Raw genomic sequence first — 12,645 nt, forward strand, 5'->3', positions numbered from 1 at the left:
GATTGGGGGCGCGATTCTCCGAGGCCGCACCGGTTGGGAGAAGCGCCGGCCACGCCATTTTATTGCGCGACGCCGGTCCGACGCAGTCCCGCCATTCTCCCAACTGGCAAGAACGGCCCCGTTGAGCTCTGCGCAGCGCCAGCCGGAGAATCGACCGAGACACTCAAAACGCCGATTCTCCAGTACCCCCACCATTCTCCGAGCGGCCTCTCCGACCCGACAGGTTCCCGCCGGCACCGTCCACACCTGGGCGCTGCTGGCGGGAACTGTGCGGAAACGCTGGGGGGGCGGCCAGTGGGGGGGGGGGGGGTTTCCTTCACCGGGGGGGGGGGGGGGGGGGGGGGCCTCCAATGGGGTCTGGCCCGCGATTGGGGCCCACCAATTGGCGGGCCGACCTCTCTAAAGGAGCTCCTCCTTTCCTCCGCCGCCCCACAAGGCCCATCCGCCATCTTCTTGCGGGGCGGCATCTGGGAGGACGGCAACTGCGCATGCACGGGTGACTTCATTTACGCGACGCCGGCCACGTCATTTACGCGGCGCCACTTTTTATGCGCTGCCAAAGCCCAGCACGCGTAAAATACGCGACGCCACTCCTAGCCTCCCGGGGTCAGGAGAATAGGAGGCTGAAAGCGGGCTCCGACGGCGGAGTGAAACACTCCGGTTTTCACTCCAGCGTCGGGACTTTGTCTCCATTTCGGAGAATCGCGCCCTGGATCTCCCAGTTAAACCATGGTTTCTGGGTGGGGAATGCCCGTACTGCCTGCTTTGGCATGCAGTCTTCAACACACTTATTGATGAAGTCTGTGATGGTGGTGGTATACTTGTCCAGGTTGGCTGCCCAACCTATTCTTGAATAGAGACTCCGAACAGTTGCGTAGGAGCTCTTCTGTTGCCTCGGACTAATATTGCACAACCTTCTTGGGGGATGAGAAAAATATGATTGAATGGCGGAGCAGACTCGATGGGCCGAGTGACCTTATTCTGCTCCTATGTCTTCTGGTTATGTCTCTGTGAAACAGAGCACACAGCAGTTCCTTACCTCCCTCTGAGAGGTAAGTCTAGAGTTATGTTTAACCTGGTTGTTTTCAATCACTTGGACATTTGCCAGGAGTATGCTGGGGAGAGGAGTCCTGAAACTGCGTTATTTTAGCCTCACCTGCAGACCGGTGCGTTTCCCTCGTTTCCTCGGTCGGTGGCTGTTTCTGGCTGGTCCTGGGATCTGATGAGAGAAGTCTGACATTGTGGAAGGTAGCTGTTTGCGTCAGGAGGGGTCCTGGGCTCTGGTTGCGATTTTAGGGTCACCGGTGGGGTGTGGGGGGTCGGGGGTGGGGGCATATTGGCAAGCTGGTGCTGGTTGGGCCCCTGAGTTCCGCAAGACTGTATCTTCGGGTCCTCGCTGTTTTTGTTCGGGTCTTTGCTGTTTTGGGGGTGTTCGGGCCGTATTTGGATCGCAGGCAGCATTTTCTGGGTTGGGTTGTGACGGGTCATGGGGTCAAACTGCCCAAGAGCCTCACAGTCCCTTTGTCTGAATTCTGCACCCACATCCTCCTGCTCCAAGGTGAAGACAGAATTGAAGTATCGTTCAACACCCTACCATTGTCATCTGGCTCAACGCAGAGATCACCCCCTTGGTCCCGAATGAGTCCTACTCTTTCCCTGGTTCGCCTCTTCCCCTTGATAGATTTACCCACCAGTGCTTTTTCATGCCGCCTCTTTGCTCTCCTAAATGCTTTTGAGTTTGCCCTTGAACTTTCTATACTCCATGGGACCGTTAAGTGGTCTCACTTCCTCTTTTCCTTTGGACAAAGCATTTAACTGCTTTTGATGTGGTCCAAGAGCTCACAGATACAACTAGATGTTTATAAACATTGCCATTATCGTCACTTGAGATCCATTCAAGCATGAATGGATGTACTTCTGAGGCTGTATAAGGCTCTGGTCAGACCCCATTTGGTGTATTGTGAGCAGTTTTGGGCCCCGTATCTAATGAAGGATGTGCTGGCCTTGGAAAGGGTCCAGAGGAGGTTCACGAGAATGATCCCTGGAATGAAGAGGTTGTCGTATGAAGAACAGTTGAGGACTCTGGGTCTGTACTTTTTGGAGTTCAGAAGGATGAGGGGGGATCTTATTGAAACTTACAGGATACTGCGAGGCCTGGATAGAGTGGATGTGGAGAGGATGTTTCCACTTGTAGGAAAAACTAGAACCAGAGGACACAATCTCAGACTAAAGGAACGATCCTTTAAAACAGAGATGAGGAGGAATTTCTTCAGCCAGAGGGGGGTGAATCTGTGGAACTCTTTGCCGCAGAAGGCTGTGGAGGCCACATCACTGAGAGTCTTTAAGTCAGAGATAGATAGGTTCTTGATTAATAAGGGATCAGGGGTTATGGGGAGAAGGCAGGAGAATGGGGATGAGAAAAATATCAGCCATGATTGAATGGCGGAACAGACTCGATGGGCCGAATGACATAATTCTGCTCCTATGTCTCATGGTCTTATGAAGGGAAGTGAAATTAAACAATCCAGACAGCTGGCTGTGTTTAAGCTGTCAATATCAGCCTCATAAAACCAATTCCCATTGATGTGACTGAAAACATTACAGATTAAATATCTGAGGGGGTTTAGACCCAACCAATGTGGTTTTTGTTTTTAAGGAATTTGCAGGTGCTGCTTTCTCTGACTGAGGCAGCAGGTGTATTGCACAGGTGAGCTTTAAAGCAGTGATTTTTTTTCACTGTCTCTGTCTGGACTGCTCTTTAGCTTCCAGGCAGGGTTCGCTGTAATAATGGGGGGGCGGGTCTTTGTAATTGGGGAGGGGGAGGAGTGTTCTGTTGGGAGTCTCGCTTATGGGGGTCTCGAGTGAGGTCTCTGTAATGGGGGTTTCTGGTGGGGTCTCTCTTATCGGGGAGTCTCTGGTGAGGGTTTTCATATGGGGGTCTCTGTAATGGGGTTTCTGGTGGGGGTCTGTCTTATGGGGGTGTCTGGTGGGGAGTTTTCTTGTGAGGATCTCTGGTGCGACTCTCTCTTATGTGGGGTCTGCTGGGGGGTGGATTGGGCAGGATTCATACTCTGCTAGCATGGGGCGTAAATCTCGATGCTGCCGCCAATGGGGACCTGGAGTATTGGAACCAATTCTGTTTTTTGGACAACACGGGATTCTCCGCTGCATCGGAAACTCTACTACTGCCACCAGGCAGCAGAGAATCCAGCCCCCTGTATCACTTCCCCCTGCTGAACTAGTTTAAATCCCTCCCAACAGCACGAGCAAACCCACCTGTAAGGATGTTTGTCCCATTGTGATTCAGGTGCAGACCGCCCCACTTGTACAAGTCCCACCTTCCCCAGAAATGGTCCCAGTGATCTAGGAATCTAAACCCTTCCCTTCTATACCAACTCTTGAGCCAGACATTTATCTGCCCTACTCTCCTATCCCTGTGCTCGCTAACACGTGATACCTGGAATAATCCAGATATTACTACTTTTGAGGTCTTGTGCTACTGCCAAGCTCCCGAATTTCTTGATGTCGGACTTCATCCCTGATTCTACTGAGATCGTTGGTACCAACGTGTACCACGGCCTGTCTTATCGCCCTCCCCCTTTGTGATACTCTGATGATTAGATCAACTCTTGTTGGAGATGGCCATTCATAGAATCATAGAATCATAGAATTTACCATGCAGAAGGAGGCCATTCGGCATATGGAGTCTGCACCGGCCTTTACAAAGAGCACTCCACTGAAGCCCACGTATCTACCCTATATTCGTAACCCAGTAACCCCACTTAACATTTTCTGGACACTAAGGGCAATTTAGCATGGCCAATCCACCTAACCTGCACGTCTTTGGCCTGTGGGAGGAAAGCGGAGCACCCGGAGGAAACTCATGCAGACGTGGGGAGAACGTGCAGACTCCGCACAGACAGTGATCCAGCCGGGAATCAAACCTGGGACACTGGAGATGTGAAGCAACTGTGCTAACCACTGTGCTACCATTGCCTGACACTTGTGTGGTGCCAATGATATGTCATTTATCAGCCCAAACCTGAATATATTGCGCTGTTTGAACATGGACTGCTTCAGTATATGAGGAGTTGTGAATGGTCCTGGAAACTGTGTAATCATCAACGAGCATCCCCACTTCTGACTCCATGATGGAAGGAAGGTCATTCATGAAGTAGCTGAAGATGGTTTGGGCCTAGGAACTCTTGCAATAATGTCCTGGGGCTAAGTCAGCACCATCAAACAAGGAGAGAAGGAACTATAGGATGTCAGGAACTTTATGCTCGACAGACGGGGCTCAAAGGTGCAGATAGGTAACAGGATTAATGACCTGTGAGGAGGTGGGCTGAAATTATTTTCCAATCCCTCTCCTCACCTGATGATGATTTGACCTGAACCCAACTGACAGGTCATTTCCCCTGGGACCTAACACAATCCTTGGCAGGTCCTGGATTTGGACACTGGGCAAGGATCTAACATTTCTGCAGGTTGCTAGGCTGTCTGCTCTTCATCAACACATTAATAGGGCCATGGAACTAAAAAAGGCACATCCCTGTCTACCTGCCCTAATCACCAGCTGTGATCTGAGGGGAATGGGGCAGAGCCCACTCAGTGCTGTTTCTTCAGGGTGCCTTTCCTCAAGAACATCTACCGAGTGCTAAAGGTGGATAATGAGCTTAGGAGGAACGTGTTCGCCCAAAGAGTTGTGTTTTTAAGATAAAGATAGATCGATTTTTGGTGTTCGGGCCAGAAAGTGGAGCTGAGTCCACAAACGATCAGCCATGATCTCATTGAATGGCGGAGCAGGCTCGAGGGGCCAGATGGCCTACTCCTGCTCCTAGTTCTTAAGTTATGTTCTTTTGAAGTTGTCTTTGACATGAATTTCCCTCATATAAATGTAGTTCAAATTCTTTTATTTCCTCTTGACCTTGGTAAAGACCCTCAGCACCTTCAGGCGAGATCTGGGAAGTTCCAGTGATACCGGGTATCTGCCCCCTTTTCCATTGCTTTGTACTTGAAATGTATACAGTGTCGAGTGACACTCAGTGTGTGTGAGAAGCATTGTTTTCAGAGACAGCAACACAGACAAATGTACCAAAAGAAGGGATTGGAAAACAAAGCCTGCCCCACACATAAATCTGATCCCCATCCTTATATCCCTGCTGTTAGGTGATCTCCTCACTCAGGCAAAAAGGTAACCCAGAGTAAATAATCTGGGAAATTTCTACGAGACCCCCAGGTGACGGAACCATGTCTAGGAGACCGAATTGACCAAGTCTTTCACATAAAGACCCTTTCCTTCTGTGATCTCTGTGAAGAACCTATCTAACTCCCTCTTGAAGATTTGCAGACAGTCAGCACACACTGTTAGTGCTGTCAAATCTCCAGGATTTCCCTGAAGTCTCCAGGAAGTAAAGATTAATCTCCAGAGCACAGCTGTGAGTAACTTGGGGGGGGGGGGGGGGGGGGGGAATCAGAGGGGACTGTAAAAGGCATTCATTTTTAAATTTGCTTTATGTTGGAGATAGGAAAAGGGTTGTTTGATGTTTTGAGATGTGAGGTTAAATGATGTAGCCTCAAGGATTATATCAAATCAGAGCTGACAACGCGACTCACTCAACAGCCAGCCATGCATTCCGGAGCCATTCCATGGCCAAGGTGATGATTGGCTGACGACTCTCCAACCCAGCCAGGCACAGTCCTGCAGTGGCCACGAGTTGTACTGCAACACTCTGCCTGGAACTAAATCCCGGGACCATTGGGATGCTAAGACCCGGGTGGAGGAGTGGGTTTGGGGGGGGGGGGGATTGCTGCATCGTCGTGGGGAGGGAACCAGAGAGATAGTAGGAAGCACTTCATCACTCAAAAGGTGGTAGAGGTTTGGAACTCACTCCCACAAACAGCAGTTGAAACTAGATCTGTTGTTAATTTTAAATCTGAGATAGAATTTTGTTAAGCAAAGATATTAAGGTATATGGGCCAAAGGCAGGGATATGGAGTTAGGTCATGGATCAACCATGATCTCATTTAATGACGGGACAGGTTTGAAGGGCTGAATGGCCTACTCTTGTTCCTATGTTCCTATAGTTCCAAGGTCCTGAGAAGGGAAAGATCTTTTCTGTTTCCCATCGTACCCTCACCTGCTCCCGCCAGCTTAGCAATTGAGGATGGGCAGGAAAAGGCCCTTAAATGGTCACTAAGTGGTCAACTAAGGCCTCAATAGATGAATGGTTGGGTTTCCCACCCGAGGTCCTGCCCGCCCAAGAGGGAAATTGTGTCTGGGTTTGGGAGGGTGGGTTTCTCGGAGGATTCACGCCATTACATTCTATGCTCCCCTTCAGAACCCACCTTGGGGGCGAATGTAAAATTCTGCCCTATGTCTCTCCACGCTCTGTTGTCATGTGGTCCTACATCCCAGATGTATACTATATATTTACCTATTTAATATTAACCCTTTACACTACATCTTCCATCATTTAGGTGTTAATCAGGAATTATTGCCAAAAATAGCACACGCAAAATGTTTTACATGGTCAATTAACAGCCAAAATTCCACTTTTCAGATATTTTCTTGTTTGAATGTTGTAATGCATCAGCCAACAGTACCGTTCTTGTTTCCAACATCCTGTGCACACTTGTCAATGTGGACTAACAGAGTGTTAAAATGTAACCTGACCTGTACTTTACCTCACCACAGGTTGCTGAGGCCTTTCGCATCCTGGAAGCTTTTGGGAATGCTAAAACTGTCCTGAACAATAACTCCAGCAGGTTTGGGAAACTCCTGTGGATACATATCCGTCAGTAAGTAACAGATGGTTGACCTGCTGCTTTTCCCCAGCGTTTGTTGTATTAAATATGTGTGTGTGTTTAATAATTCTACTGTAAATATACGCTCTGAGCCCAAATACCAATGTGTGGCTTGAATCACTCCCTTGTCCTATTATCTCCAATTTGTGTTGTATTCTCATTAGTAATCCAAGTTTCCTGAATCCTGAGAACATAGGTGTCTGATTTTATCTCTTATGTGCAATGGCACCAAGGGAAGGGACAGACTATTGAAGGGGTTAGTTGTCGGGCAAGGAATGTCAATGGCTGACCCATTTTCTAATTTACTCATTCATTGGGGTGAGTGATCTATGGATTCCTAGATTGAGTAAGACTTATTTTTGCCTCCTTTTCTGCCTAGTTCTTTATTAAACTGGGTTCTGCCCTACTTCTTGTGACTGAAGTCGACTCACATGGTCTTTTGAAAATGCCACCCATTGAGTTGGTCAGCAGGTGAAAATCTTTGAAGGGAATGTCATGAAAGGTGGATGTCATTTTAAAAGTAGGAAAATGTGTGGTGCATTGGGTTCGACACTGACCTTTCAGCTCTGACACCCGAGTTCTGATGAGATGAACATCTCTATTTCACGTTATGCCACGAGGAAGCTGTGGTATAATGGTTATGTTACAGGGTGAGCAATCCAGTTCAAAATCTCATGGTGAAAGTTTGACAATGTGGTTATGGTGTGATCTGGAATACACTGTATGAGAGGGAAGTGAAAGTTAATTCAATCATAACTTTCAAAGTGGATTTAGATATGAACAAAGAACAAAGAAAATTACAGCACAGGAACAGGCCCTTCGGCCCTCCCAACCTGCGCCGATCCAGATCCTTTATCTAAACCTGTCTCCTATTTTCCAAGGTCTACTTCCCTCTGTTCCTACCCGTTCATATACCTGTCTAGATGCCTCTTAAATTATGCTATCGTGCCCGCCTCTACCACCTCCGCTGGTAAAGCGTTCCAGGCACCCACCACCCTCTGCGTAAAAAACTTTCCACGCACATCTCCCTTAAACTTTCCCCCTCTCACCTTGAAATCGTGACCCCGTGTAACTGACACCCACACTGTTGGGAAAAGCTTGTTGATATCCACCCTATCCATACCTCTCATAATTTTGTAGACCTCAATCAGGTCCCCCCTCAACCTCCGTCTTTCCAACGAAAACAATCCTAATCTACTCAACCTTTCTTCATAGCTAGCACCTTCCATACCAGGCAACATCCTGGTGAACCTCCTCTGCACCCTCTCCAAAGCATCCACATCCTTCTGGTAATGTGGCGACCAGAACTGCACGCAGTATTCCAAATGTGGCCGAACCAAAGTCCTATACAACTGGAACATGACCTGCCAACTCTTGTACTCAATACCCCGTCCGATGAAGGCAAGCATGCTGTATGCCTTCTTGACCACTCTATCAACCTGCGTTGCCACCTTCAGGGTACAATGGACCTGAACTCCCAGATCTCTCTGTACATCAATTTTCCCCAAGACCCTTCCATTGACCATATAGTCCGCTCTTGAATTTGATCTTCCAAAATACATCACCTCGCATTTGCCTGGATTGAACTCCATCTGCCATTTCTCTGCCCAACTCTCCAATCTATCTATATTTTGTTGTATTCTCTGACAGTCCTCCTCGCTATCTGCAACTCCACCAATCTTAGTATCATCTGCAAACTTGCTAATCAGACCACCTATACCTTCCTCCAGGTCATTTATGTAGATCACAAACAGCAGTGGTCCGAGCACGGATCCCTGTGGAACACCACTAGTCACCCTTTTCCATTTTGAGACACTCCCTTCCACCACTACTCTCTGTCTCCTGTTGCCCAGCCAGTTCTTTATCCATCTAGCTAGTACACCCTGAACCCCATACGACTTCACTTTTTCCATCAACCTGCCATGGGAAACCTTATCAAACACCTTACTAAAGTCCATGTATATGACATCTACAGCCCTTCGCTCATCAATTAACTTTGTCACTTAGAACATAGAACGATACAGCGCAGTACAGGCCCTTCGGCCCTCGATGTTGCACCGACATGGAAAAAAAACTAAAGGCCATCTAACCTACACTATGCCCTTATCATCCATATGCTTATCCAATAAATTTTTAAATGCCCTCAATGTTGGCGAGTTCACTACTGTTGCAGGCAGGGCATTCCACGGCCTCACCACTCTTTGCGTAAAAAACCCACCTCTGACCTCTGTCCTATATCTATTACCCCTCAATTTAAGGCTATGTCCCCTCGTGCTAGCCACCTCCATCCGCGGGAGAAGGCTATCGCTGTCCACCCTATCTAACCCTCTGATCATTTTGTATGCCTCTATTAAGTCACCTCTTAACCTTCTTCTCTCGAACGAAAACAACCTCAAGTCCATCAGCCTTACCTCATAAGATTTTCCCTCCATACCAGGCAACATCCTGGTAAATCTCCTCTGCACCCGTTCCAAAGCTTCCACGTCCTTCCTATAATGAGGCGACCAGAACTGTACGCAATACTCCAAATGCGGCCGTACTAGAGTTTTGTACAACTGCAACATGACCTCATGGCTCCGGAACTCAATCCCTCTACCAATAAAGGCCAACACACCATAGGCCTTCTTCACAACCCTATCAACCTGGGTGGCAACTTTCAGGGATCTATGTACATGGACACCGAGATCCCTCTGCTCATCCACACTACCAAGAATTTTACCATTAGCCAAATATTCCTTATTCCTGTTATTCTTTCCAAAGTGAATCACCTCACACTTCTCCACATTAAACTCCATTTGCCACCTCTCAGCCCAGCTCTGCAGCTTATCTATGTCCCTCTGTAACCTGCAACATCCTTCCGCACTGTCTACAACTCCACCGACTTTAGTGTCGTCTGCAAATTTACTCACCCATCCTTCTGCGCCCTCCTCTAGGTCATTTATAAAAATGACAAACAGCAACGGCCCCAGAACAGATCCTTGTGGTACGCCACTCGTAACTGAACTCCATTCTGAACATTTCCCATCAACTACCACTCTCTGTCTTCTTTCAACTAGCCAATTTCTGATCCACATCTCTAAATCACCTTCAATCCCCAGCCTCTGTATTTTCTGCAATAGCCGACTGTGGGGAACCTTATCAAACGCTTTACTGAAATCCATATACACCACATCAACTGCTCTACCCTCGTCTACCTGTTCAGTCACCTTCTCAAAGAACTCGATAAGGTTTGTGAGGCATGACCTACCCTTCACAAAACCATGCTGACTATCCCTAATCATATTATTCCTATCTAGATGATTATAAATCGTATCTTTTATAATCCTCTCCAAGACTTTACCCACCACAGACGTTAGGCTCACCGGCCTATAGTTACCGGGGTTATCTCTACTCCCCTTCTTGAACAAAGGAACCACATTTGCTATCCTCCAGTCCTCTGGCACTATTCCTGTAGCCAATGATGACCTAAAAATAAAAGCCAAAGGCTCAGCAATCTCTTCCCTGGCTTCCCAGAGAATCCTAGGATAAATCCCATCCGGCCCCGGGGACTTGTCTATTTTCACCTTGTCCAGAATTGCCAACACTTCTTCCCTACGCACCTCAATGCCATCTATTCTAATAGCCTGGGTCTCAGCATTCTCCTCCACAATATTATCTTTTTCTTGAGTGAATACTGACGAAAAGTATTCATTTAGTATCTCGCTTATCTCCTCAGCCTCCACACACAACTTCCCACCACTGTCCTTGACTGGCCCTACTCTTACCCTAGTCATTCTTTTATTCCTGACATACCTATAGAAAGCTTTTGGGTTTTCCTTGATCCTACCTGCCAAAGACTTCTCATGTCCCCTCCTTGCTCGTCTCAGCTCTCTCTTTAGATCCTTCCTCGCTTCCTTGTAACTATCAAGCGCCCCAACTGAAACTTCACGCCTCATCTTCACATAGGCCTCCTTCTTCCTCTTAACAAGAGATTCCACTTCTTTGGTAAACCACGGTTCCCTCGCTCGACCCCTTCCTCCCTGCCTGACTGGTACGTACTTATCAAGAACATGCAATATCTGTTCCTTGAACAAGCTCCACATATCCAGTGTGCCCAACCCTTGCAGCCTACTTCTCCAACCAACACATCCTAAGTCATGTCTAATGGCATCATAATTGCCCTTCCCCCAGCTATAACTCTTGCCCTGCGGGGTATACTTATCCCTTTCCATCACTAACGTAAAGGTCTGGGGCCTCACGGTAGCATGGTGGTTAGCATCAATGCTTCACAGCTCCAGGGTCCCAGGTTCGATTCCCGGCTGGGTCACTGTCTGTGTGGAGTCTGCACGTCCTCCCCGTGTGTGCGTGGGTTTCCTCCGGGTGCTCCGGTTTCCTCCCACAGTCCAAAGATGTGCGGGTTAGGTGGATTGGCCATGCTAAATTGCCCGTAGTGTAAGGTTAATGGGGGGATTGTTGGGCTATGGGTATACGGGTTACGTGGGTTTAAGTAGGGTGATCATTGTTCGGCACAACATCGAGGGCCGAAGGGCCTGTTCTGTGCTGTACTGTTCTATGTTCTATGTTCTATGTCACCGAATTGTGGTCACTGTTTCCAAAGTGCTCACCTACCTCCAGATCTAACACCTGGCCTGGTTCATTACCCAAAACCAAATCCAATGTGGCCTCGCCTCTTGTTGGCCTGTCAACATATTGTGTCAGGAAACCCTCCTGCACACATTGTACAAAGAATGACCCATCTAATGTACTCGAACTATATCTTTTCCAGTCAATATTTGGAAAGTTAAAGTCTCCCATAACAACTACCCTGTTACTTTCGCTCTTTTCCAGAATCATCTTCGCCATCCTTTCCTCTACATCCCTAGAACTATTAGGTGGCCTATAGAAAACTCCCAACAGGGTGACCTCTCCTTTCCTGTTTCTAACCTCAGCCCATACTACCTCAGAAGAAGAGTCCCCATCTAGCATCCTTTCCGCCACCGTAATACTGTCCTTGACTAGCAGCGCCACACCTCCCCCTCTTTTGCCCCCCTCTCTGAGCTTACTAAAACACCTAAACCCCGGAACCTGCAACAACCATTCCTGTCCCTGCTCTATCCATGTCTCTGAAATGGCCACAACATCGAAGTCCCAAGTACCAACCCATGCTGCCAGTTCCCCTACCTTATTTCGTATACTCCTGGCATTGAAGTAGACACACTTCAAACCACCTACCTGAACACTGGCACCCTCCTGCGAAGTCAAATCTGTGCTCCTGACCTCTATACTCTCAATCTCCCGTACCCCAAAACTACAATCCAGGTTCCCATGCCCCTGCTGAATTAGTTTAAACCCCCCCAAAGAGCACTAACAAATCTCCCCCCCAGGATATTTGTGCCCCTCAGGTTCAGATGTAGACCATCCTGTCTATAGAGGTCCCACCTTCCCCAGAAAGAGCCCCAGTTATCCAGAAATCTGAATCCCTCCCGCCTGCACCATCCCTGTAGCCACGTGTTTAATTGCTCTCTCTCCCTATTCCTCATCTCACTATCACGTGGCACGGGCAACAACCCAGAGATAACAACTCTGTTTGTTCTCGCTCTGAGCTTCCATCCTAGCTCCCTAAAGGCCTGCCTGACATCCTTGTCCCCTTTCCTACCTATGTCGTTAGTGCCAATGTGGACTACGACTTGGGGCTGCTCCCCCTCCCCCTTAAGGACCCGGAAAACACGATCCGAGACATCACGTACCCTTGCACCTGGGAGGCAACATACCAAACGTGAGTCTCTCTCGCTCCCACAAAATCTCCTATCTGTGCCCCTGACTATTGAGTCCCCAATTACTAATGTTCTACTCCTTTCC

The 12,645-nt window shown here is 48.2% G+C and overlaps 1 protein-coding gene across 1 annotated transcript in view; it reads left to right on the forward strand.

Moving 5' to 3' along the window:
* myo15b (myosin XVB) overlaps positions 1-12,645 on the forward strand; it is a 709,406-nt gene that overhangs the window by 52,504 nt on the left and 644,257 nt on the right. Inside the window, exon 7 of the mRNA XM_038776546.1 lies at positions 6,698-6,801. Coding sequence (XP_038632474.1) covers positions 6,698-6,801 — 104 coding nt within the window. The remainder of the gene's footprint in view (positions 1-6,697; positions 6,802-12,645) is intronic.

Source organism: Scyliorhinus canicula, chromosome 18, assembly GCF_902713615.1.
Source record: "Scyliorhinus canicula chromosome 18, sScyCan1.1, whole genome shotgun sequence".
Lineage (NCBI taxonomy): Eukaryota > Metazoa > Chordata > Chondrichthyes > Carcharhiniformes > Scyliorhinidae > Scyliorhinus > Scyliorhinus canicula.